This window comes from Hipposideros armiger, unplaced genomic scaffold (genome assembly GCF_001890085.2).
Source record: "Hipposideros armiger isolate ML-2016 unplaced genomic scaffold, ASM189008v1 scaffold_3, whole genome shotgun sequence".
Lineage (NCBI taxonomy): Eukaryota > Metazoa > Chordata > Mammalia > Chiroptera > Hipposideridae > Hipposideros > Hipposideros armiger.
The window spans coordinates 1418598-1445605 of NW_017731353.1; the positions used below are offsets into that span (position 1 = coordinate 1418598).

General features: G+C 40.5%; 1 protein-coding gene across 1 annotated transcript; it reads left to right on the forward strand.

The window, feature by feature from the left end:
- Nucleotides 1–4994: 4994 nt before the first annotated feature.
- On the forward strand, nt 4995–26736 carry ZBTB43 (zinc finger and BTB domain containing 43). The gene is made up of 2 exons (XM_019636414.1): nt 4995–5106; nt 21296–26736. The coding sequence occupies exon 2, from the start codon at nt 21319–21321 to the stop codon at nt 22720–22722; it is 1404 nt and encodes a 467-aa protein (XP_019491959.1). The 5' UTR covers nt 4995–5106; nt 21296–21318; the 3' UTR covers nt 22723–26736.
- The last annotated feature ends 272 nt before the right edge of the window (nt 26737–27008 follow it).

Genomic DNA, 27008 nt, shown 5'->3' on the forward strand with positions numbered 1-27008 from the left:
CTTTAGTGTATAAAATAGAATTATTGTGATATATCTGTCAGAAGGGGTGTAAGATCTTCGTCCTACTGGGGGGCATCCAAAGGGGAATTTAAATCTTCTACGATATAAGGCAGTATCTGTTTCTCAGTCAGAGCTTCAGAATTTGTCACAATAGCAGTGCGCTTGGCCATGTCAGACACTGAGGTGCAGCCGGCTCCCAACAGATGTTAACAGAGATGATAGAAGCAAAAGCATCAAATGTGCTTGCACAGTGACGGCTAATCTCGGTTGATCTCTTGCACTTCTGTATTCCATGAGAAAAGCTTCCCTTGGGTAGCTATTGTCCCTTCAGCTGGGCCCTGGAATGAAAATACATGGGTAGACCTGAGCCCAACCTGCAATGAGGAGCCAGGCTCAGCTGGCCCCCAGCTTGAAGCAGGCTGCCCACTTGAGCCCAGCTTAAATCAGCCAACCCTTAGCTGACCTGCAGATACATGAGTGGGAATAAATAACTTGTTTTATGCCCCTGGGTTTTGGGGTAAATTGTGTGCGTGTGTGTGTGTGTGTATTTATATACATATATATTTATATATACATTCATGTCTATATAACTATACATTTATACATACATACAGCCTTATTAATCTTGCCAGATACCTGTCAATTTTATTAGTCTTTCCAAAAATCTAACTTTAGGTTTTATCAATCTTTATTGTGTTTCTGTTTTCTATTTCATTAATGTCTGATCTTATGTTTCTTATGTCCTCCCTTTCACTTTCCTCGGGTTTATTTTGTTTCTTTTCCCCAACCTTTTAAGTTAAGCAATTAACTCATTACCTTTACACTTTTCTTCTAAGAATTAAAGGACATTTTCATTATCCATTAATTCTAAATATTTTAAAAATTTCATTATAATCTCTTTTTTTAACCTGTTAATGATTTTCATGTATGTTTTAAGTGTCCAAATATAGAGAATATTTTGACTTGTTGGAATGTAAAATGATAAAATCCCTGCGGACAACAATTTGACCATTTCTTAAAAAGTTAAACATATACATATAGTAATCTCACTTGTAGGTATTCACAAAAGTGAAATGAAAACTTAAAGCCTATACATGAATATTTATAGTGGCTTTATGCATAATTATCTCAAACTGGAAACAACTCAAATGTTCTTCAATGGGAAAATGGATAAATAAACTGTGGTATATCTATATAATGGAATACCACTCAGCAATAAAAAGGAATAAACTGCTAATATCATAACAACATGGATTGATCTCAAATGCATTATATGCTAAGTGAAGGAAGCCAGATTCAGAAGGTCACATACTACATGATTCCATTCTGGAAAAGGCAAAAACATAGGGACAGAAAAGAGATCAGTGGTTCCCTGGGGTGAGGGTACCCCGCAGGGTAGAAGAAAATATTTTCAAGTCACATATCAGATAAAGAACTTATATCCATAATATATAAACAACCTCAAAACTCAACCATTAGAAAGGAAGCAACCCAGTTTTTAAAAAGGGGTGGGGCAAAAGATTTGAACAAACACTCCACAGAAGAAGATATGCAGATTGTCAATATGCACATGAAGAGATGTTCAACATAATTCGTCTTTAGAAAAATGTAAAAGAAAACCACAATGAGATATTGCAACATATCTATTAAAACGACTTTTTAAAAAAAAACTGTCAATACCAAGTATTATCTCAACTTTAGGGTGGACAGCACTAATGAATTCCACAATCTCCACTACTGTATGGTGAATTTGTCCTTTTCTTTTTATAGTGCCATCTATTTTTTACTCTAGACTATAGTTTGAAGTTATAATATTTTGTGGCTGCAACTTAGAATTACGATGTACTTCTGGAGAGTTGAACCTTTCTCATGATCAAATAGCCTGTTTGTATCAGTCATCTTTTGCTAAGTTAGGCTGCAGTAACTGAATGACAGCATGACTCACGCACTCCCTCTTAAAGCACCCACTGGCAAGTGATGTGTTTCACATTACATTACTCAAAGAAAACCACATGACCACACCAAGTTAAAAATCTCAGTGGTTCACAACAATAAGGATGAATTTTTCACTCATGTTATACATCCATTGTGGGTATTTGTAATACTACCCATTCTTCATTCCATGTTATCTTCATTCAAGGATCCAGGCAGAAAGCATATCCCCATCGGGAACGTTCCCTTCTTGAGGCAGAAAGAACAATGGTTCTTAAAGCTCAGCTCAGGTGTGCACACATCACTTCTATTTGCATTTCAGTGACCAAGCCTGAAGTCCACCCGCCGGGAAATACAGGCCTCCTACAGGGAGGGGCTACAAATTATTGAGAACAATAACACAATTCACCACACTATTTCTAGCAATGCTTTTTGCCTTAAAGTCTATTTTGTCCATGTTAAGATAGCTAACAGACCCAGAAGAATTTCTTTTACCATGCTTTTACTTCAAATTTTCTGTCTTTGTGTTTTAAACAGTGTGTATAGTTTGATTTTTTTTTAAAAGATTTTATTGGGGAATTGGGGAAGTGGAACAGTGCTGGGAATTTGGGGAAGGGGAACAGCCAAGTTGTTGTTCTTCAATCTTAGTTGTGGAGGGCGCAGCTAGCTCAGCTCCAAGTCCAGTCGCCATCTGGCCACCCAACTGCAGTTCATGGCCACTCAGCTCAAGGTGCCGTGTTCAATCTTAGTTGCGGGTTGGCATAACCCACCATCCCATGCAGGAGTCGAACCAGCAACCTTGTTGTTAGGAGCACATGTGCTCACCAGCTGAGCTATCCTGACACCTACTGGTAGCTCAGCGGCTGCTCAGTGTGGGAGCAGCTCACTGGCCCATGTGGGAATCGAACTGGCGGTCCTGCTGCTCAGAGTTCACGCTCTTAACCAACTGAGCCATTTGGCTGACCTCTAGTTTGATTTCTTAAAACAACCTGGTGTTACAATTTGTCTTTTAACTAGAAGGTTTAGATTTAAAAATATATATTTATTGTGATTACTGATACATTTGAATTTTTTTCACTTTACTTTGTGCTTTGTATTTTCTCCACTTTTTATGTTCTTTTCTTTCTGCCTTTATTTCCTTCTATTTTAAAATCCCATTTCTCCCCCTCTGGTTTGTTCAATAATTCTATTTTGTATTCTTTTAATAGTAAATCTCAAAATTTTAACATTCATGTTTAATTAAAAGTCTAACGCTAATCAATATTTTTGTGAACAGTGCAAAGATGTTAGACTGATTGAACTAATGACTCCAATTCTTCACTTTCCCTGTAAACAAACCCTTTGCCATAATCCTTCCTAGCTCCCTCCTATTATAACTCTGGACTCAGCCATCTGACTTGCTTTGGCCAATGACATGTAAGAAGAGTCTTGAAAATGTGCTTGTGCATTTCCATTGGCTCTCTTTTGGGTCCCTGCCATTGTCATGAGAACATAGCCAGACTACGTGGCTGGTGAGTGACACCTTTCCTTGCTGCCTGACTCTACAGGGAAGATTTTCTCCAGCTTATCCTTCCTCTGAAGATATATTCCTTCTTGGTCCCAACCTGATGTTGCTATTTGGCTCTCAGCCTGTCTGGACCTAGGCAGATACCCCTACAGCTGGTAGCAGCATCACTGTTTCCTACCTCCAGAGATGATTTTAAAAATATTTGTCAGTATAGCACATGCGCCAACCAATCGGAACAGATGCAGACTGTGCCCGTGCATAACTTCTGAATATCAGCTCTGTCTATCTTCCTAGGCCTGTGTTTCTCCTTTCTTCCTGGCCTCAGATGATTTTCCAGACTTTCTTGCAAGTTATCTGTGCACTTAAAAGGGTATTTTGGGGGGCGGCTGGATGGCTCGGTTGCTTAAAGTGTGTGCTCTTAACAACAAGGTTGCCAGTTGAACTCCTGCATAGGATGGTGGGCTGCACCCCCCGCAACTAAGATTGAACACGGTGACTGGACTTGGAGCTGAGCTGTGCCCTCCACAACTAAGACTGAAGGACAACAACTTGACTTGGAGCTGATGGGTCCTGGGAAAAACATACTGTTCCCTAATAAAGTTGAAAGAAAAAGAGAGAGAGAGAGAAAGAGAGAGAGAGAGAGAGAGAGAGAGAGAGAGAGAGAGAGAGAGAGAGAGAGAGAGAGAAGGAGAACAAGCATTTTTTTTTAAAAGGGTGTTTTCAATATTTCTCCTAGCAATTTTATATATTTTGTTGCTGTTATATTTGTAGATGTGTAGTCCACAAAATTGCTAGAAATATAGCCCAAGTAAGAAGTTTATTAGGCTCAGACAACAAAACATCCAGAGGTAAACAGTTCAAACCTGGAGCTATAGCTTAATGCCATATGAGACCTAGGCTTTCTCAATCTTTCTGCGCGGGCCTTCGCGTTTGCTTGTCGCGTCATAAGCACATGATGGTGACTGAACTTCCAATCTTCAGACGCAGAAGGAAAACAGACGTGGCAAAGCACTTCAGAAGCATACTCAACTAGACGTTCTAGAGAACTATGGACCAGAAGTTGGTCACATGACTATGCCTAGTCAAACTACTGGGCTAATGAGAATAAGATTACCATGATTCGTTTTGACCAGTTATGAGTCATTCCCTCCAACTGGGGTGACTACCTCCCCTGAGATCAAATGATCTCCACTGGTACCTGAACAAAATGAGGTTTTTCCTAGGGGTGCCGAGCACAACGCCTGCCACACAGAGGGCACTCACTGGTCCTCTCATTGAACACTTACCAAGCATCCTCGACGTGCCAAAGGTGCTGTGGAGGCAAAAACGATTTGACATCTCTGCTAGGCAGGCGGAGATAGGTCAAAGTTTAGGACTCCAAGTCCCCAAAGCGGCTTGACCTGCTGCAGGCTACATTGCGCAGGCGCTCGCTACCTCGGAGCGCTCGGCAGACGCCTCGGCTAGAACGCGAGTCACGCATGCGCACATCGCTTTCTCTCTGACGCATCCCCGGAAGCACTGGCAGTTTCGGGGAGCGGGACCGGGAAGCGTTTCCGGGGGCGGGAGGTGTAGGCTGAAGCGATCGCGGCGGCGGCGGCATAAACGGGCCTGGTGCGGGTGGCAGAAAGTGTCCCGGGCCGGCTATGTGATCGCCGAGCCCTTGGCAGGTACGGAGGAGTCGGGACAGCGGGCAGCGAGGGGACACGGAGGGAAGCCGGAGAGAGTTCAGGGCTTTTCTGCAGGTCCCAGCGCGCGCCGCCGGTCCCGCCAGGCCTGTGCCTCGGACCGGGATGCTTATGCTGCGCGCAGGCGGCTGGAGTCCCTGTGCCCCCGGTCCCACCTCTGCGGTCTCCAGCCATCCCGGCGCGCGTACCGCGATACCAAGGCCCCAGAGGCAGCGTCTCGCCCAAGGTCACCCCGCGGTGGCGGACCTCGGCGGACCAGGGCGCTTAGAGATCAGCCCCTGTCCGTCCACCGGCCTTTCACGGGCGCCAGGTGGGCGCGGCTTGGCTGCCTCGGGTTCGAGCCCAGGCAGGGAGAAAGGCTGTGTCCGGATTTCGCTGATGTCTCTGTTTACCTCTGTGTTTCGCCTGTGTTGTTGTCTCTTGTCACCTGTTGTCACCCGCCCTTTTTGCCTCTCAGCCCGGCCCTGTCAACTTTGTATTTCTCTCCGCTCTGTTTTTCTGGAGCCCATCGTAGCTTTATTTCTGTCCCCCACCTTGCTTCTGTGTCTCTCGACCCTGTGTTTCCCTCTCACGCCTTAACTCATTCGTTGGCCACCTGAGTCCCGTCCCCCGCCCCCCTTTTCTCTGTCTTTCTCTCTTGTTTCTGCCTCTCCTAACTGGGTTTGTCTGGGCGGGGCGGGGCTGGTCTGCTTGGACCTCTGAGCCATGGAAGGTGACTCATGACCCGTGAAGCTTCCTGCACTGTTGACAGTGACTAGACTGCAGTCTGGCCTCCACTCTGACAGGTGTCTGCCCAACCTAAGCGTCAGGGTGCAGGATATCCTGGCAGGCAAACAGGAGGCCAGCTCAGAGCCAAAGTAACTTGATGAATCCTCGTCTTCTCTTATCCATGGGTTTTCAGGCTTGCACAGCAGCCTACTCCCCTTCTGGCCATCCCCTTACCCCAGGATGGCCTCCAGGGCTCTCAGCGGCCTACTCTTCCCAGTTACAGCTGCTTCCCCAGGCCTACCTGCAGGCTAAGGAAGGGTCAGTCCGAGATTCTCTGCCCTTGGGGCTCACGGAACAGTGGCAGAATTTCTGGGAGAACGGTATACTTAGTTCAGAGATTGTCAGTATGTACAATTACATTATGAGAATAATTTGGGGCTCGTTGTTTGCTTGACAAAAGTACTCACCGAAAAGAACATTGTTTGAGTCAGCTTATACAAAGTATCTAAAACAGGCCAATTCATAGACACAAAGTAGAATATAGTTTACCAGGTGTTGGGGGAGGAGGAACTGAAGGGAAATTATTGTTTAATGGATACAGAGTTATAGTTTGGGGTGATGAAAAAGTTCTGGAAATGGTTAATGGTGATGGTTGCATAACATTGTGACTGTACTTAATGCCACTAATTGTACACTTCAAAATGGTTATACTTAAGTTTTAGGTTAAGTATATTTTACCACAATACCAAAAAAGAAAAAGAAAAAAAAAAAACATCTCTCATTAGAGATACCTGAAACTAACAAGCTCTTTGAAGGAAGATTTTACTTTTCACTTGAAGAAAACTCATGGGGTTGGAAAAACAGTCCTTTTTATTATAATAATGCCAAATTATGTTATTTCTTGTAGGTATTCTCATGAGGGAGGCCCTTATTTTGTGTTCTCTTATTTAAGCTATCAGATTACCTGTAAGGTAGTTTATCAAGTGAATTTCTTATAAGAGGTAGCTGCTGAACTGCTACTGTGTTGAATCCCTAAATACCATCGATTATTTTATGTGCCACCAAAGGAAGAGAAAACACTGCTAATTAAGCTATGACATTAGGCTTTTAAAAATTCTTTTTGAAAAAATGTTTAGGCTTATTTAGACATTTGAAATATCATCCTAATGCATACATAAGAAGAAAAAATAAGTGGAATAAATTGGTTAAAGTGTTCATTAAACTTCTTAACATTCCTTCTCTTTTGAATACGTTCAGTTCAGAGTTGTGGGCCGTGCTTTCCCACAGTATCGTCCTTTGTTCCATCAGCAACGTTGACGAGGCTCTCAGGAACGCTCTCTCGCTGTCTGAGGCAGTGACAACTAATACAGTTTCCACCTGGCCATCACATCCTGATTGCAGGAATTTTAAAATGTGCCTCTTAAAATCAATCGAATATGCTATATATCTTTCTCATGAACTTTTCTTTTTTTTTTTAAATCTTATTTATATCTACAATCAGAAGAGAAAGATTTGTGTCTTATTTGTAACATATTGAGGAAAAAACTTTTGTTGGTATATAGTTAATAATTTTCATGGAACGAGTGCCTTTTTGCCTCTGCTCTCTTGATTTGAGCTTCTTATCCTGAATTCTCATGAATATGAGAGGGGGTGCAGTTAAAAACATTTCCTTGGCTTTATTGTAATGTAATGGCAGGATGACTGATAAGTGGGGAGTTAGTGGCTAGAGCCCTACCTTCTTTTTTTAAAAAAAATTTCATTAAAGTATAGTTGGCATACAATATTATATTAACTTCAGGTATACAACATAGTGATTCGACATTTATATATCTTGCAGCACAGTAAGTCCAGTAACCATCTGTCACTGTGCAGTTATTACAATATTATTGACTATATTCCCTGTGCTGTACACTACATCTTTATGGTTGATTTATTTTATAACTGGAAGCTTGTACGTCCTATTTCCCTTTACCTTCTTTACCCATTCCCCCACCTCTCTCCCTTCTGGCAATTATCAGTTTGTTCTCTGTTTCTATGAGTCTGGTTTTGTATTGTTTGTTCGTTTGTTTTATTTTTTTAGATTCCACATGCAAGTGAAATTATCCAGTATTTGTCTTTGTCTTCACTTAGCATAATACCTTCTAGGTCCATCCATTGTTGTCACAAATGGCAAGATTTCATTCTTTTTTATTGCTGAATAGTATTCCAAATTGTGTGTGTGTGTGTGTGTGTGTGTGTGTGTGTGTGTGTGTGTGTGTGACCTCTTCTTTATCCATTCCTCTATTGATGGACACCTAGGTTGCTTCCATATCTTGGCTATTGTAAATAATACTTCAATAAACATAGGGGTGCATAATACCCTCTTTTTTTAACCTCAAAGAGTTGACCACAGTGGAATGGTTGCCCTGAAGTTTTAGGTAAAACATTCAGCTATGGCTCCAAATTAAAGGGAGATTTATAAAGTAGGTAGCTTGTTTTTTAGAAATCTTAAAACAGGCTTTACTAAGCTCTTTGGCTAGAGTGTTCCAATTAGGAGAAAATATAGGAGTGCTAATTGACCATGGTCCAGAGACTGGAAACTTTTTCAAAAGATATTTTAATTCTGCAAAATTACATAGGCATTGACCATTAAAACTGAAATGATATTGGTTTTCTATTTTTGACAAATGTGCCATGGTAATGTATGGTATTAACATTAAAAGAAACTGGGTGAGGGGTGTATGGGAAATCTTAGCATTCTTTTGCAACTTTTCCATAAATCTAAAATTATTCAAAAATTAAAAGTTATATGATTTGCATGTATTTTCTCCCATGTTGTAGGTTATCTTTTCACTTTCTTGATGGTATTATTTTTACCTTTCACTATTTAATCTGCCTGCCTACTGATTGAGTCAATCCCATCAATTCTACCTCTCCTTTTCTGTATTCACTGGTACTTTCATTGCCATCAAACCTAGACTATATTTGCTGAAATCTTATAATTAGCCTGTACTTGAGAACTGCTCCTGCTTTAAGTCCATCAACAGATTATCCTTTCTGAACATATTTCACATGTCACTCAGAAGTTTTCAGTGCTGCCCCCAGTGCCCACATTTGAAGCTCAGACTCAACCTTTGGCAGGGTAGTTCCAGTCATCCTTACCAGGTTTATCTCCCATCACTCCATGTGACTCATAGAAAGAAGCACAGGTAATGATGTTTGTGTCACCACCAGGTGTGGTCTTGAATGAAAGAGCTGAGGGAGAGCTTGTGAGATGGCTTTCTGGTGGTAATTTTACCATAGTCTAAGATCTTGCCCTCAGTGTGATGGGACCAATAATTCAATTTCTTCTTCAGTGTATCACGTTCACAACCCACAAGAGGTTAAAGTAAACAGAATGCCATGTGATTTGTAATTTTTCTTTCTATGTTACTGAGTGAGATAGGCTTATAGTTTCTTTCTTTCTTGTCTAGTTTTGATACCAGGGTTTTATATGAAAATAATTAGCAAATTTTCTCCTACCCTTATTCCCTTGCCTTTTTCTCCCCCCCCCCCCCCCGAAACAGTTTATGTAGCATAGGAATTAATTTGTTTTACTGAATTTCTCCATAAAATATTCTGGGCCTGGTGTGCTTTTGAAAATCATTCAAATGTGTTTTGTCATTTCTCTGCAGTTATTAATCTGATCAGATTGTTTTTTCCTTCTCAGGTCAATTCTGATCATTTATATTTTTCTATAAACTTTTTATTAATGAAACTTTAAAATTTATTAGTGTGGAATTATCTTCTATTTTAATAAGTTTCTATAATGTGATTATATTTCATTTCTTATTCCTAATTTTGTGAACTTGACATTTCAGTTTTAATTTCTTCATTGCTTTAGGAATTAAGAATATTGTTTAATTATTGAGTGGCTTTTAAAATTTTATACTTTTAATATTTCTAGATTTATTACATTGTGTAATCACATGTAATCAAATGTGCTATATGTATGCATTTCTGCTTTGGGGAATTTATTGATGCTCTGTGGCCACTTACAGGATAATTTTTGTAAATGTCCTATAGAAATTGAAAAAGAAGGTGGATTATTTGTAGGACTACAGAGGTTGTATGTTTCAGTTAAATTAGCCTTATTAATGATACCAATGTAAACCTCTAGATCCTAATTAGTCTTTTATCTGCTTGATTTATTAAGGATTAAACAAGAGATATTTCTATTTCTTACTACAGTTGTGTTTCTGTCACTGTTGTTTTTTGAAGACTATACTACATTTACACATAAAAGTTCACAAGATAACCCTCATTGTGAGTTATAAATTCATCAATTAACAATAAACTTTCACACCATTTGATGCGTTTCACATTGAATTTTACTTTGATATGAATATAGTTGCCTGACTTATTTTTGTTTTCATGTACCAGCTTTTTTTTAGTTTTTCACTTTTGACCATTTTGGTGATTAGTTCTATCAGCTTTTCTGTGTCTGAAAAAATATTTTGCCTTCATTTTGAAAGATAGTTTGATTGGGTATAGAATTCTAGGTTGACAGTTTTTTCTTTCAGTACTTCAGTGATGTCTTATGGTTTTCATTGTCTCCTTTCTCTTGGCTGGCATTGTTTCTTACAAGAAGTTTGCAGCCTTTCTTATCTTTGGTCCTCTATACACAGTGGGTCCTTTTTTTCCCTGGCTGCTTGTAAGATTTTTCTTCATTGCTGATTTTAAGTGATTTGACTATGGTATACCTTGGTGTAGTTTCTTATGTTTGGGGTTTGTTGAGCTTCTTGGATCTGTGGGTTTATCATTTTCATCAAATTTGGAAAGATTTTGGCTGTTATTTCTTCAAATACATTTTGGCCCCTATCCCCTCTCCCTCCCCTCCTTCAGGATCTCCAGTTAGACACCTTGAGGTTGTCCCACTGCTCACTGATACTCTGTTACCCTTTCTCTTTTATTTTCCTCTCTGTTTTATTTTAGGTTGTTTCTATTGCTATGCTTTCAAGTTCACTAATCTTTTCTTCTGCAGTGTTAATTGTTGATACTCCCATCCGCTGTTTGTTTTGTTTTAATCTGTATAAGTTCCACCTGGATCTTTTTTACAGTTTTTCTGTCTACCTAATATGCTTAATTTTCCTCTATTTTCTTGAACATATGGAATATAGAATTTTCTACCAATTTTATAAATATGTCATTTTGGGTCTGTGTCTGTTACTCGATTTTTTTTTTCTGTCTTTATTATGGGTTATATTTTCAGGCTCCTTGGCAAGCCTCATGTTTTTTTTTTACTGGATGCCAGATACGAATTTTACCTTGCTGGGTTCTGGATATTTTTGTATTATGTAAATATTCTCAAGCTTTGTTCTGGAACACAATTAAGTTACTTGGAAATAGTTTGATCCTTTTGAGACTTGTTTTTAAGCTTTATTTAGCAGGAACAGAATTGCATTTTGTCTGGGGCTAATTTGTCCCTTCTACAAGACTCTCGTGAACTCTTGAGGTTTTCCACTCACAGAAGTTTTCTTCTAGTAAATATTTTATTTGATTATTCCTTCTACTTCATTTTCTTTGTTCTTTCTCTCAAGGACACTAATTAGCCATATGTTGGATCTCTAGTCTCTGATCTCCTGTCCTATTTTTTCTTTTGCTGTTTTCGTATTTTTATCGTCCTCCTGCATTCTGATTGAAGTTCCCCAAAGTGCCTTCCACATCATTGATTCCATTTTTTACAGTTGCAATTCTGCTTATTGCCTGTAAAAATTTCTGTTCTATTCGTTTCCTTACGTTGTTTCTTTAATTCAGTCAGCTTTTTTAAAATATATCATTCAGTTATTTTGGCTCATCTTTTTTATACTTCATTCATAGAGACCATGTTTTCATAAGTTAGTGGAAAACTTTAGTTTAAAAATGCTATCTAAACTGTACCCTGTTTATCCCTTACTATTTTCTTCTTGTTTGTTATTGTGGAATCTATTTACAGATCCAATTTACTTACTGTTTATTAATTTTTTAGAGGGAAACATTCTGTTCAGGTCTGAAATATTCTCTCTTTGTGGTGGATTGGTTCTGGTCCTTCACCGTATACCGGAATGCTGTTAGAATCACCTCTTAGCTCTTTTGCTGGAGGACAGGCTGAACCATATTGACACCAGACCTTAGCTTGAGTGGAATGGCTGGGCCAGAGCCTGGGTCTTAGGCACTTTCAGGAGAGCTTGAGCTCTGTGCACTTTCTTCTGTGTTGGTGAAGTTGTGATGGTACCGGGGACCTACTTTAGTCTCTTTGTCCTAGCTGGCAAACGATCGGTGACGCCTTTGCCTCGTTCCTGGCACTATTACTGAGCCCTACTCTCTCATGTCAGGTTTTTAAAAAAATCTTTGCTGAGGCAACCTTTGGTATCCCAGTGCACCCACCTCTGAATTTTGCCAGTCTGCAGGACCTGTCCCGTGGTCTACCCTGGCTTTTTAGCTATAGATCTTCCAAGTGAACTGGTATTAGTTGTTCTCTGTCACGATTGCTGCTGTTATTCTAGGATTGCCTGTTACAGCAGGTACAGTTGCAGGGGCAATATCTCCCTTCGGTCTGGCCCCATCTCCCCTATAGCCTTAATTAAAGTTTGTGACATATAGATAATTCTGATCCCCATTTTCCAGGACTCAGGCCAATTTTTCCATATTTCTTAGATTTGGGGGAGGGGGATGTTAGGATGTGGTAAATGGGAACAATTATATGCTGCCCTCAAGTCTCCCTCTTAACCCTAGTGACACCAAACTTTATAGTGACAAGATATATAACCCTACAGTATACTAGGTTCCCTCTTCTGAATTCCTCCTGGAATTGTAATTCTCTTGTGCATTTTATCAGGCTTTGCCTTGAAGAACAGGGTTGTATGCATGTGTTTTATCTTCCCTACCAGATTATAAACTCTGGGCAGTGAGATTCCTTGATCATTTTAGAAATCGCCCACAGTACCTCACATATAATGTTTTATGTGTTGTTTCTAGTGAACTAATTCATTACGTCTATGAAAGTCTTTTAAACTATTGAAACAGCAACTGTGCTATTAATATATATCACAACTGCCTGTAAGTTTGTAAATATTGTTTATATAGCAGGAAAACCTGTAGAAGTTCAGGCTCTGCATGTTACTAAGATCAGGGAATATGTAGCAATTCCACACGCACCCAACATTAAGGGCAGGGATCAGATACTTGTTAAATTGTAAGGACTGTTACCACCTTGACACAGTTAAGGTTACATGCCTTTTTTTCCAGTATTTTTTTTAATGTGTGGTAAAAATATATATCATTCAATTTGCCATTTTGACCATTTTCAAGTGTACATATCTGTTTTGTCTGATAATGTAGCCATCCCCACTCTCTTTTGATTACACTTTGCATGGAATATCTTTTTTATCAATTTACTTTCAACTTCTTTGTGCCTTTGTATCTAAAGTGAGTCTCTTATAGACAATATATAAATAAAATTCTGCCAATCTCTTTTTTTCTTTAATATTTTAAGTGTACAGTGGCATTAATTACATATACAGTGTTGTGCAAATAGCACCACTATTTCCCAAACTTTTTCATCACCCCAAAGAGAAACACTTTACTTATTAAGCAATAACTCCCCTGAGCCCATGGTGACCTCCAATCTACTTTCTGTCTCTATGAATTTGTTTATTATATGTGTTTCAGATACATGGAATTATACAACATTTGTACTTTTGTGTCTAGCTTATTTACTTAATGCTTAGCATCATGTTTTATTTTCAGGATAATGTCAATGTTCATGTTGCAGCATGTGTCAGAACTTCATTCTTTTTTGTGTTCTGTATATGTCTTTTAGGTATAATTGATTTATAATGTTGTTTGAGGTCTATTTCCTCTTCATATAGCTCTTCTGTCTGGTTGTTCTATCCATTATTGAAAGTGAGGTATTGAAGTCTCCACCAGTTATTGTTCTGTCTCTCTCTTCAGTTCCGCCCATTTTTGCTTCATACATTTTGCTTCGTTATATTTCTGTTGTTAGGTATGTATATGTTTTTAATTGTTATATCTTCTTGATAGATTGAACCTTTTGTCAATATAATATTCTTTAATCTGTTTTGTCTGATAATATAGCCATCCCCACTCTTTTTATTACACTTTGCATGGAATATCTTTTTTATCAATTTACTTTCAATCTCTTTGTGCCTTTGTATCTAAAGTGAGTCTCTTATAAACAATATATAAATAAAATTCTGCCAATCTCTTTTTTTTTTCTTTAAGATTTTATTGGGGAATTAGGGAAGGAGAACAGCCAAGTTGTTGTCCTTCAATCTTAGTAGTGGACGCAGCTAGCTCAGCTCCAAGTCCAGTCGCCATCCGCTGCACGTTGGCAGCTTGGGGCCACTCAGCTCAAGGTGCCCGTGTTCAATCTTAGTTGCAGGTTGGAGTAGCCCACCATTCCCATGCGGGAGTCAAAATGGCAACCTTGTTGTCAGGAGCACGTGCTCTCACCAGCTGAGCCATCCTGCCACCTGTTGGCAGCTCAGCTCGGGCGCAGCTCACTAGCCCATGTGGGAATTGAACTGGCGACCCTGTTGCTCAGAGCTCGTGCTGTTAACCAACTGAGCCACTCAGCCGGCCCCCAATCTCTGTCTTTTAATTGGAGGAAGGATTTACTGCTACCATTTAGCTATTTGTTTCTGTATTTCTTGTATGTTTTTTGTATGTCCTCCATTTATTACCTTAAAAAAAATTTTTTTTTTGTATTCCATTTTGATTTCCTTCTTTCCTTTGCATGTATATTTTTTAGTTATTTTCCTAGTAGTTACTGTGAGGTTTACAATTAACACCTTAAACTTATAACAACCTAGTTTGACTACTTCAAACTTAGTTTCAATAGTATACAAACACTCTGCCCCTGTATACCTCTTTCCCTCCCCCTTTATATTGTTATTGTCACTGATTACATCTTATGTGCCTAGTAACATAGATTTATAATTATTGTTTTATGCATTTGCCTTTTAAATCAAATAGGAAAAAAGAAGAGTCATAAACCAAAAGTTATTATAATATCAGCTTCTGTGTTTATGCATACCCATGTTGTTACCTTTATCACTAGACTTTATTCCTTCCTATGGCTTTGAATTACTATCTAGTGTTCTTTTATCTCATCCTGAAGGACCCCTTTATCATTTCTTGTAGAGGAGATTTATTGATAACGACACCCTTAGCTTTTGTTTATTTGGCAGTGTCTTAATTTCTCCTCGTTCTTGAAAGGATAGTTTTGCCAGATACAAACTTTTTGGTTTACAGATTTTTCTTCTAGTATTTTAAATACGAGGTGTGATAAAAAAAAATATGGTGAATGTTTACATTTAAAATATATATATTACAGTAAAAGACACATTGCCATTAATCCCTCTCAAAACTCTCCCCCTCGCTTTGAACACACTTATCCCATTGTTCTTGCCACTTTCTAAAGAGTTCTGGAAGTCCTCTTTCGTGAGTGTCTTTAGTTGTGCTGTCATGGCTGCCTCCATGTTCTGAATCTATTCACAATGTTTACCTTTTGACTTTGGGGAAGAGCCCAAGTCACACGGTGCCAGATCCAGTGAATAAGGTGGATGAGGACACGCCATAATATTTTTACTTGACAGAAATTGCTGTATCAGAAGTGATGGGTGACACTGAGCCTTTCCATTGTGATCACAAAATACAGTGAATCCTACTGCCAAATGCCATCCAGTGGAAAGGCAGGATCTTCAATATGGGAAGCAGTGCGTCGAACCTTAGTAACAGTGTGTGACAAGTTTCAACTTGTTTGGGACAGGCAGTCGAGTACCTGTTTTAAAGTGTGCCATAAATCATTCTCCATCATGACAACGCTCTGTGTCACACATCGCTTCTGGTACATGGAAATTTCTGTCAAATAAAAACATTACAGTGTGTCCTCATCCACCTTATTCACTGGATCTGGCACTGTACGACTTCTGGCTCTTCCCCAAAGTCAAAATGACCGTGAAAGGTAAACGTTGTGAATCGATTCAGGACATCTAACTAGCCATGACAGCGCAACTAAAGACACTCACGAAAGAGGACTTCCAGATGCTTCGGAAAGTGGCAAGAACGATGGGATAAGTGTATTCCAAACAAGGGGGAGTATTTTGAGGGGGATTAATGGCAATGTGTCTTTTACTGTAATAAATTCTTTTTAATTTAAATATTCACTGTATTGTTTGATCACACCTCGTATGTCATACCACTGCCTTCTGGCCTCCATGGTTTCTAATGAGAAATTGGCTGTTAATCTTTTATATGATCAGTCGCTTCTTTCTTGTGCTTTTAAGATTCTCCCTTGTCTTTGGCTTTCTACTACTTGACTATATAGTGTCTCATGTAGATCTCTTTAACTTTATCCTGCTTGAGTTTATTGAGCTTCTTGGATATGCAGGTGTATCTTTTGTAAAAAATTTGGGACGTTTTCAACCATTATTTCTTTTAATACCTTTCTCGCCTTTCTGTGCATGTTGGTACATTTGATGGTGTTCCACAGGTACCTCAGATTGTATTCATTTTTCTTCATCCTTTCTACTCCTCGGACTGGATAATTTCACTTGCTTTATCTTTGAGTTTGCTCATTTCTCCCCCTTTTGCCTGCTTTAAATCAGCCATTGAACTCCTTTTCTACTTGTATTTGTTTTCTAGGTCTGCCATAATAAAACATCACAGGCTAGGTGACTTAAATAACAGAATTTTTTTTTTCCCCCACAAGTCTCTAGGCTGGAAGTCTGAGATCATGATGTTGGAAGATTTGCTTTCTCCTGAGAACTTCTCCTTGGCTTGCCGATTGCCAGTTCTTCACTGTGTCTTCACATTGCACACACCTCGAACGGCTATGTATCCAAATTTCATTTCTTACAAAAACACTAGTCAGATTAGATTAAGGCCCAGCCTAACGGCCCCATTTTAACTGAATTACCTCTTTAAGGCCTTATATCCAAATATAGTCACATTCTGGGGTACTGGTCGTGTAGGGCTTTAACATGTGAATGGGGGGTGGGGTATGGGGATACAAGTCAACTCATAACACAGCTATTGAACTTTTTTAGCTCCAGAATTTCTCCTTGGTTTCTTTTTATAATTTCTAACTCTTCATCAACACTCTTCTCCTGACTTCCATTAGTTCTGTGTCACATAAGGGTGGGTTTTGTTTGTTTGTTTTTAGCAATTTGAGCATATACAAGACAGTTGATTTAATATTTTTGACTAGTAATTCCAATGTCTGGAATTCCTCAGTGATGGTTTCTAATTTTTTTTTCCCCTGTGAATGCACCATTTTTTCTTTTTTATACTTTGTAATTTTGGTTAAGAACTGGAACATTTTGAGTATTCTAATGTGGTAACTCTTAAAATCAGATTCTTCCCCTCCTGGGAGATTTCTTTTGTTACTTGTTGAGGGCTAAAGTTGCCTGTTTGTATGGTAATTTTTCCAAACTATTTTGCAAAGTCTGTAGTATTCCTTGTTGTATGTAGTCACTGAAGTTTCTGTTGCATTATCTGTGTGGTTAGGCTATGACCTGACAGAGATTTCCTTAAATGCTTTGACCAGGGGAACGGGGGAACATGTGTTTGTCTTCTAAAGCCTTATGATACATGCTACTGGGGAAGCCATTGCAACCTGAAGGGGGCAAAACAAAGTTACGTGGGTCTGCCAGCTTGGCCAGGATGCAAACCTCCAATTTTTGGAGAACATGGTCCTTGTCCACCATGACATCAGCCACCCACTGTAGGAATGTGGGCCAATGTCCCACAGGCTGTGGCAGGGCCAAGGAATGGAGGTTGTAGCTGGTTTGGGCACGCTGCTTTCTGAGCAACTTTTAGCAGTCTCTCTCCTCTATAGTGTCTGATCAGATTCCAGAGTTCTAAAATAGTTGATTCTGATTGTTTTATTGTAATAGCTTACTGTTTGTTTTGGTGGAGGGCCTGACCTCTAGAGTGCTACTCCAGCATTTTCTGTAATATCACTTATGGCATTTATTTTTGTAGAACTTTTTTTTTTTTTTTTTTTTTTTAGCTGAGCCATCCCGCCACCTGTTGGCAGCTCACGGCTGCTCAGCTTGGGCTGACTCGAACCACTGTTGCTCAGAGCTCAAACTCTTGAGCGAGCTCTTAACCAACTGAGCCACTCAGCCGGCCCTGTAGAACTTTTTAAAAGTTTTATTCTCAGTCATTTAAAATTCTACAACAGATATTTGAAATCTCGAGGAAAAGATGGATATTCAATAAATAGTGTTGGAAAAATAGGCTAGCCATTTTGGAGGGAAAAATGCTGGATCTCAATCTTACTCCTTATGACAAAATAAACTCTTTGTATGTTAAAGGTTTAAATGCTTTAGAAAAAAAACCTAAATAATTCTTTTTACTTTTTGAAAATAACCTTGGAGTCATGAATGCCTTTCTATGTCTAACACAAAGCCCTGGAGCCATAAAAGTGAAGATTGGGTAATTTACATAAATTTAAAAGTTAATTTCCTGAATTTACAAAAAAGCTACAAATCAATAAGATGAATTACCCAATTTATTTGAGCAAAGGATGACTGATAATTTATAGGAAAAACAAATGACCAGTAAATATGAGTAAAGAGTATCTCATTCAAAATTAAAGAAATGTTGATGAAAACTACAGTTGAATCATGGATAATTCACTTTGGAGTTTTGCAGACTTTTTTTTCCTATTTGATAACATCCAATGTTGGTGAGAATGTGGGGGTATAGGCACTGTCATTATTACTGTTGGTAGGAGTGTGACTTGCTGCAACCTTTCTAGAAAGTAGTTTGGTAACATATATCAAAATGTCAAATGCACAGCCCTTTGACCCAGTAATTCACTGGTAGAGGTTAACCTATAGATATTTCCAGAGATTTGCCAAGATTGTTATGCACAGATGTCCAGTATTTGCTCATAATTTCAAAAACCTGGACAATTAAAATTCTGTAAGAAGAAAACTGCTTAAATTATGATGAATCCATATAGCAGGAAGCTAAAGCTATATAGCCATTAAACAGAATGAGTTTGCTCTTTTTGTACTAATGTGGTGTCTTAGTCCATTTGAGCTACTATAACAAAATACTGTAGACTGTGGCTTATAAACAGAAATTTATTCCTCAGAGTTCTGGAGGCTGGGAAGTCCAAGGTCAAGGTACTAGCAGATTCAATGTCTGGTGAGGGCACTGCTCCCCATTCCATAGATAGCTGTCTTCTCGCCGTCTGCACAGGGAATTCTCTGGTGTCTCTTTTATGAGGTGTCCCATTTATAAGGGCTCTGCCCTCAAGACCTCAGTACCTCCCAAAGGCCCCACCTCCAAATCACATTGGGGGAATAGGTTTCAACATGAATTTTTTTGGGGGAAAAAAATCAGTGTATAGTATATCGGAAGATCTGCAAGATACATTAAGTGATAAAAGCTAAGCGCAGAATAAAATGCTGTTAATAAACCTATTTAGGTAGGGAGTTTTAAGGAGTATGTATGATTTATTCTGCTATCTGCACAAAAATGTTTCTAGAAAATATACAGGAGATTGTTAATGGTGATTTCCGTTGGGGGGGACACACTAGGAATAAATAGTGGAGAGATTTTACAGCTTTCTGTGAGTTTTTTTACATGTGTGTAATTACCGTATTTCCCCATGTATAAGACGCACCCTTTTCCAAAAAATTAGGGGTCTAAAAACTGGGTGCGTCTTATACAGTGGTTGTAGATTATTTTACTTGCATTTGACAGTGATGAGGAGTTGTATGAATTTTATGATGAATAAAACTTGAGTTCAATAACTTTATGTAATACATTTTTTTTCAAATTTCGGGCCCCAAAATTAAGGTGCGTCTTATACTTGGGAGCGTCTTATACATGAGGCAATACGGTAGTTCCTCTTCGCATTTTTTTTTTTAGCATAGCTAAAAACAAATTCTGCAATGATGAGATCTAGCAGAGAATGTTTACCCAGATGCAGTTCTCAGAATTTACATACCTCTAGTCTACACATTTACATAGTTAACTTTTCCTTTTAGAAACTGCAAATACTGAATTTGTTTCCTGGTCTATGTTTTGTTTGTTTTAAATTATGATAAAATGTTTTAAGAGGTATAAACCATAAGCTAATACTTCATTCTAAAAACTCTGTCTTCTTGAAATTATTCATGAGTATTCTGGTATTTTGGCCTCTTAGATGAGACAGAATGATGTGTCAGGAAAAATAGCATAGGCTTTAGAATCATGGAACCCTAGATTCAAATCCCAACTTAATAAAAAGTAGCTTTTATTTTAATCTTGGGAAAGTTCATTGAAATAGCTGATCTTGAGACTATCAATACCTACATTTGCAGAGTCATTGTAAAGAACAAGTGAAACAAGGTATACATACAGCCCCTGGTAATAGTCATTACTTGAGAAATATTAGCTGCTTCTCTTGGGCGCTCTCCCTATCCCAAAGATGACTTGCAATCTTTGTTTGGGTTGTCTGGTTCCTTTATCACACTCCTGGTATTTAGCAATGTTTAGATGTAGATTACAGCCAGGTGACAAATAGCTCTGATAAACCTATTGGATTTTCCGGTTTGTTTGAATTTACTGGGGAATTATGGGGCATGAGCAGAAGCCCTTATAAGGTTCATGTTGTTGATTGCCTTTGTTAGAAATTGTCCCTAATGCTTGACTTACCCCACAAAATAGATGTACAGTAACAACACAGCTAACCCCTTATTCTTTGTTACAACTTCATCTTCAGATTGAATTCATTTAGTATCAGAGACGATACTTACTATCCTCTTTGGTCTGTAGCTTTTTAAACAATTTGAAGACCACCAGCTAGAAGGAATATCTTGCCTTGCCATTTCATTTGTTTCACGTTACCAGAAGCTCCTAAAGGGCCAAAATTCTGATGGCAACTAGAGCAACTCACATTGTTTGGGGTCTCTGCGAGTTTATCCCTGTGGTGCTCAGGGACCAAAGGCACGATTGTTCGGGCGCATCCCCCTTGCCCCTTGCCCCTCACTGGATCCTAGCCTAGAGGTCTCCTTTCAGTCGCTCCTGCCTCAGCCTTCTGCTCCACTTTCTTCCATCCTCACTTTCTTCCACAGCCCAGCTTGGAAATTTGGGTTGCATCTGAGGCCTCTCGAAAATAATATCATTTTTGTACATACCATGTTTGTTTTGACTAGAAATGTTTACTTTGTTGTACTTGGGCGATTTATTTGGTTCGCAAATCTAATCTCTCTGGATTCTATTCTCTCATTCACAGACACAGGCAAAATCAACAGTTAATGCCATGAAGAGTGGTGGGTGGTTCCTGCTTTGGGCTCGCTCATGCCTGCAACCCTGGCCCCTCCCACTGGTGCCCACAGACCAGGGGACATTATAGAATCATGGAACCTGTCTCTGTGCTTAGTGATCAATGAGTTTCTCTTTGGGCTGGAATTCGACCTAATTTTTCTTTCTCTTGTAGCACTGAACAAGATTTGTGATGAAATGGAGCCTGGAACAAACTCTTTTCGAGTCGAATTTCCTGATTTTTCCAGCACCATTCTGCAGAAACTGAACCAGCAGCGCCAGCAAGGACAGCTATGTGATGTCTCCATTGTGGTGCAGGGCCACATTTTCCGGGCACACAAAGCCGTTCTTGCTGCCAGTTCGCCCTACTTTTGTGACCAGGTACTCCTGAAAAACAGCAGGAGGATCGTGTTGCCTGACGTGATGAACCCGAGGGTGTTTGAGAACATTCTCCTGTCTAGCTATACGGGACGCCTAGTAATGCCTGCTCCAGAGATCGTTAGTTACTTAACAGCAGCAAGCTTCCTCCAGATGTGGCACGTGGTGGACAAATGCACCGAGGTTTTAGAGGGAAACCCTACAGTCCTTTGTCAGAAGCTAAATCACAGCAGTGACCACCAGTCTCCAAGCAGCAGTAGTTACAATGGCCTGGTAGAAAGCTTTGAGCTGGGCTCGGGGGGCCATGCTGATTTCCCCAAATCCCAGGAACTGAGAGATGGAGAGAACGAGGAGGAGAGCACCAAAGACGAGCTGTCGTCGCAGCTCACCGAGCATGAATACCTCCCCAGCAACTCGTCCACCGAGCACGACCGGCTGAGCACTGAAATGGCGAGCCAGGATGGGGAGGAGGGGGCCAGTGACAGTGCCGAATTCCACTACACCCGGCCCATGTACAGCAAGCCCAGCATAATGGCCCACAAACGCTGGATTCACGTGAAGCCCGAGCGCTTCGAACAGGCGTGCGAGGGCATGGACGTGCACGCCCCCTACGATGAGCACCAGGTCACCGAGTCCATCAACACCATGCAGACGGAGCACTCAGTCCAGCCCTCGGGAGTTGAGGAGGACTTTCACATTGGGGAAAAAAAAGTGGAGGCCGAGTTTGATGAGCAGGCTGATGAGAGCAACTATGACGAGCAGGTGGATTTCTATGGCTCTTCCATGGAGGAGTTTTCTGGAGAGCGGTCGGATGGGAATCTGATTGGACACAGGCAGGAGGCTGCCCTCACAGCGGGCTACAGTGAGAATATTGACATGGTAGCAGGGATTAAAGAAGAAGCTTCCCACTTAGGATTCTCAGCCACCGACAAGCTGTATCCTTGTCAGTGTGGGAAAAGTTTCACTCACAAGAGCCAGCGAGACCGACACATGAGCATGCACCTCGGCCTCCGGCCTTATGGCTGTGGTGTCTGCGGTAAGAAATTCAAAATGAAGCACCATCTCGTGGGCCACATGAAAATTCACACAGGCATAAAGCCATACGAGTGTAATATCTGTGCAAAGAGATTTATGTGGAGGGACAGTTTCCACAGGCATGTGACTTCTTGTACCAAGTCTTATGAAGCTGCAAAGGCTGAGCAGAATACGACTGAGGCTAACTAAAAATAGGATCTGGCCCTTGAGTGGCAGGCACAAAAATAAACTATGGTAATTATGCAAATCTGGGCACAGATGATATGTGCTACTTGCTATTATGAGAGAAGCTTAAAAAAAAAAAAAAGGAAGATATTTCCGAAAGACCAGTTCTAAGTAGGCCAATTAAAAAATCTAATTCTTCAGATTTGGATGTTCCAGTCCGGGCCTGGCATAGGTCACGGGGGTAAGGTAACCCACCTCCCAGCCGGCAAGGGAAACCTTTAGGCCCGTTGTGATTGAGGCCGGTAGAGCTGGTGATGGAGATGTCTGCACCTGGAACTGGACTTCAGCCCACCAGTTCCATTCCAGGTGGCGGCAGCCTTTGATCGCTCATGATTACAAGGTCACGTTGGAATTTTATTTTGCTCTTACTATAGATACTTAGGTAATGTGGATTTGTTTGGGTAGCTGCTTCAATGAATGAAATGCTACTTCTGTAAAAGCTACAAATGTGATTCCTAGGATACGACATTGATTAACAGAGCTCTCTTGTCTGGTTTTATTCTTTCTAAAGAGTATTTTACTTCAAACTATGGCGAGACTAAGAGGGCGACATTCTAAGTATAAACCAACTTATGGTACAAGCTTCCATTTCTGTAAGATGCCACTGTCACAATGTGTTTCAGACTCTTGATAAGGCAAAGTTTTGTATTTTAATAATAACGTTTAGTTTGAACAATTGTATCTAATTATAATTCTCTAGCGTGCCAGAGATAGGTATTCCTAACTGGTTTGCTGTCCCGAATCCTCTTGGTTTCACTGTAGCATCTACGCAGTGGCACCTGCTCTATGGCTGGCAGACGCCTAGCCTGCTGTGACTGACCACGGTACCACTGGCTGCTGTAGCCGTTTTGCTCTTTTAGATTATGGTGCTTCCCAAAGAGGTGTCAGTGACCACGGTTAGTGAGAAGGAGCCAGAAGTCACCGCTGAGCGTTACCTGTGAACTTCAGGAGTTACTAGAGTGCTACAATGACACTGCAAGTGTCGGAGTGAGAGTTGCCGCATAGCATAATTTTGAGTGGCAGGTTACACTTGACGGGGGAAAAAGACTGCCCGAGAAAAGAGGAGCCTGGAAAATACACTGGTAGGGGCGGTAGTCTTTCAGAGGCATGTACTGAGCTGACACTGCCAGTTCCTTAGGAGCGCTGGGATGTGTTTTAAAAGGGGGGGAAGGAGTTCTCATTTTAGAAAGTCGTCTACAGATTCATGCTCCCGAATTACAGATCAAGCTGCATAAACTCACAAGTCCTCATAGCCATCCATAGCAAAAACAACAAGATAAGCAGCTATTCCGAGACCTTGTCTGCCAATCAGTCAGGTGTTTTACGGTAAAAAGCAAGCTTGTATTCAGGATGCTTGAAGCTGTGCGAGATACCTGACGTTACCCCAGGGTAGGATGGGGTGCCGCTCTCATGTCAACTTTCCCAGGAACTCACTGCTCTCTTAACTCGGAGTGGAAACTTTTCTTCCTTAAAATAAAAATAACTTCTTGGATTTGGGATGACATTTTGTGTTAAAAGTGTGGTGTTGCTCTAATGGGATAGACATTGCTGGCAATGGCCCCTGGTCCACAACCTCCAACCACCAAGGTGTTGACTTGTTGAATGTTGTCTGGAAAGGGAAAAGGACTGACCTACCAGTTAACTCTTGTAATCAAGGTTACAAAACAGGGATCTATTCATTAACACTGTATCATTCTCGATATAAAAAAGCACTTTGTATTTAAAACTTTATTATAAATATATCTATATATATATTGCTTTTTATAACCTAGAAACTAGATGTTACCTCTTGGTTGTTCGCCACATGAGTATCCTCTTAGCATTGAAAATTCACCAGTTAACACTCCCTTCTCTGTGTACCTGACAGAAGTGTATAGAGGTGACTGTACAATCAAGCTCAGTGGCTCCTCCCCTTTTTCTCATGTCAGAAGCCACTGGGTTTTTAGGTATGATACCGGCCATGATGTGTGAGGAAAAACTGTTTTATTGTTCCTAGTAATTTCAGTACCAAGGCAGCAAAGCCATTTTGTTCTGCCAAAAGCTGACCACCCTCTCCCATGGGATTAGCAAACCATTTTCTGCCTGTTTAGAAGGTTTGGATGTGCTGTTTCCCATCAAAGATGATATTCAAATGAGCATTGGGACATTTGGGGAGAAGAGTCCGAGAGGCAAAATGAAAATAGTCAGGAAAAATCATGGTCCTTCAGTTGTGCTGAAATCAGCAGCACCCTTGTCGTAAGTAATGATGATGCGCATTTGTTCAGCCAGGACTGGTGGGTGCCCTTGGGTGGCAGTCTTGGAAACAGTCAGTTGTGCTGGGATTTATTTCATGTGAAGAGAGGTATATCTTTTACTGAAATCCTTATATGCACATCAGCCACTAAATGTAGAACTAAGTGTAAGTTCCTCACATCTGCTGTTTTAAATTTTTTATGAGAGTTGGGGTTTCCGTAAAAATTAGGGTTGCTGATCAGGTCAGCCAGACCCTGTGAGGTGGTTGGGCACCTGAAATGCAGGCCATGTTCAGAGAGGCAGGGGATGGGGATTGCCTTAGTTTGGATATTAAAAGTGAATTTTTATAAACTCTGCTTTTTAGGGTTAGAGCATACTGTATTGCTACCTTTTCTCCCTGCCTACCCTGGGTTGGATAGATAGTCTGTCTCCTTAGCCTCAGTACAGCTTTAGAAAATCTTTATCCTTCCAAAGTTTGGATAGTTGTGGGGTAACATTTTCCAAACAGTCTTTCAGGGATCATGTCCATGGCCTACAACCAAGGTGTTTGTCCTCTGCTTTGAGTCTTAACTGTGGTTTTTCTCCAATGGGAAAGGGCTTCAAGGCACCGCCAAGGGTATTTAATATTAGTACTTATACCAAGCCTTTAATTTTAGGTACACGCATTACAGTCATCCACTTGGTAAAGCAGGTGTCACTGGCTAACTAGGGAAGGCCTGCGACAGCCTTTCCTCAGGGCCGAGGGCTTCCCTCAGGTGTCCTTCCTGGGCCCCAGCCCTGCTGGTTCTGATTTCTGCATCTCACCTGTCTCCAGCCTCTTCTCTTGGCCACGACTTTCAAAGAGCCTGCCTAGAAGAGTCTCCTCCATTCTAGGGGGCGTTTGCCAAACTAAATGGCCCCTAAGCTGACTTCTAGCTCTTTGGGAAAGCTGCTTAGCCTCAGTGGCTCCTTCCTGCAGAGGCACGCACACCCCCAAGCTGCCAGGAAGTGAAGTTGAGGCAGAGCAGACGCTGCAGAGCTGTGCCCTCCCTGGAGAAGGGGATTTGCTGCAGCCCCCTGGTCACTGAGGGTGGAGAGGACTCCATCACACCTAATCCAGGTGTGCTTTCATAAGGTCTCTGATAATTTAGGAATGCTGGAAACCAAGCAACATTTACCCCACCCTCACCCCCACCCCCATCCCCCAACTGTGCCACACTTACTTTTGTGATTTAGGTTGCTTTCAGGGGTGACTAACTTTGTTCATTGAAACCAGGGTTTGTTTGTTTGGGTTTTTCCTTTGCTACTTATATATTTAAAGGTACCTGTTTCTTATTTCAGATTTCTACTGATAGTGTGCTCTATGGGAAGATGCTGGAACACATTTTGCAAATGTGACTTTTTTTTTTCCCTTAGTTTTGCTTGAAGCCTGTGTCACAATGTCAGTTGCTGCTGCCTTCTTCCCCTTTATGAGGTTCCCAATGTTTCTTCCAGAACATTACGTTATTTATGCAAGTCAGGTGACTCCTAGACCACAAAACCATTTGACGATAAACAGATTATCACTAGGTGCATATCTGATTGATATTTTGTGAAATGTTATGCCTGTGTTGCAAAAGTTGAATAGTTTTGTCTTTATATATTGCTGTCTTCAGTGTACAGCATGGTTTTACTTAACTGAATGTTACTGTTTAATATTTTCTTCTTATAGAAGAGGCCATGCCCTTTTGTATGACATGTTTTAATAAATGTTATCTGTCAACTTTGTAACAGTTTTTTCACTTTGGGTATATATGAGCACATGCCTTTGTTTTCATTCTGGCTGTTGCCACCTGAGAATAAAAGTTATATTGTGGCCTTTTGATAGTAAATGCCAGATAGAGATAGAGAGCGGATCAGATAGGTAGTGAGGGACCGTTTGCTGTGCCAGGCACTTACGATGATTGTCTCATTCTAACCCCCACCAGCCCCTCAGGGACGTAGGTGTGCTGGGTATTCTCTGTGGCTCCTTTCGATCCTCTCCTCACCCTGGGCTTCGC

Excerpts from the sequence above, each read along its gene's own strand:
- ZBTB43 (XM_019636414.1), top strand. The coding sequence starts at position 21,319 with ATGGAGCCTGGAACAAACTCTTTTCGAGTCGAATTTCCTGATTTTTCC.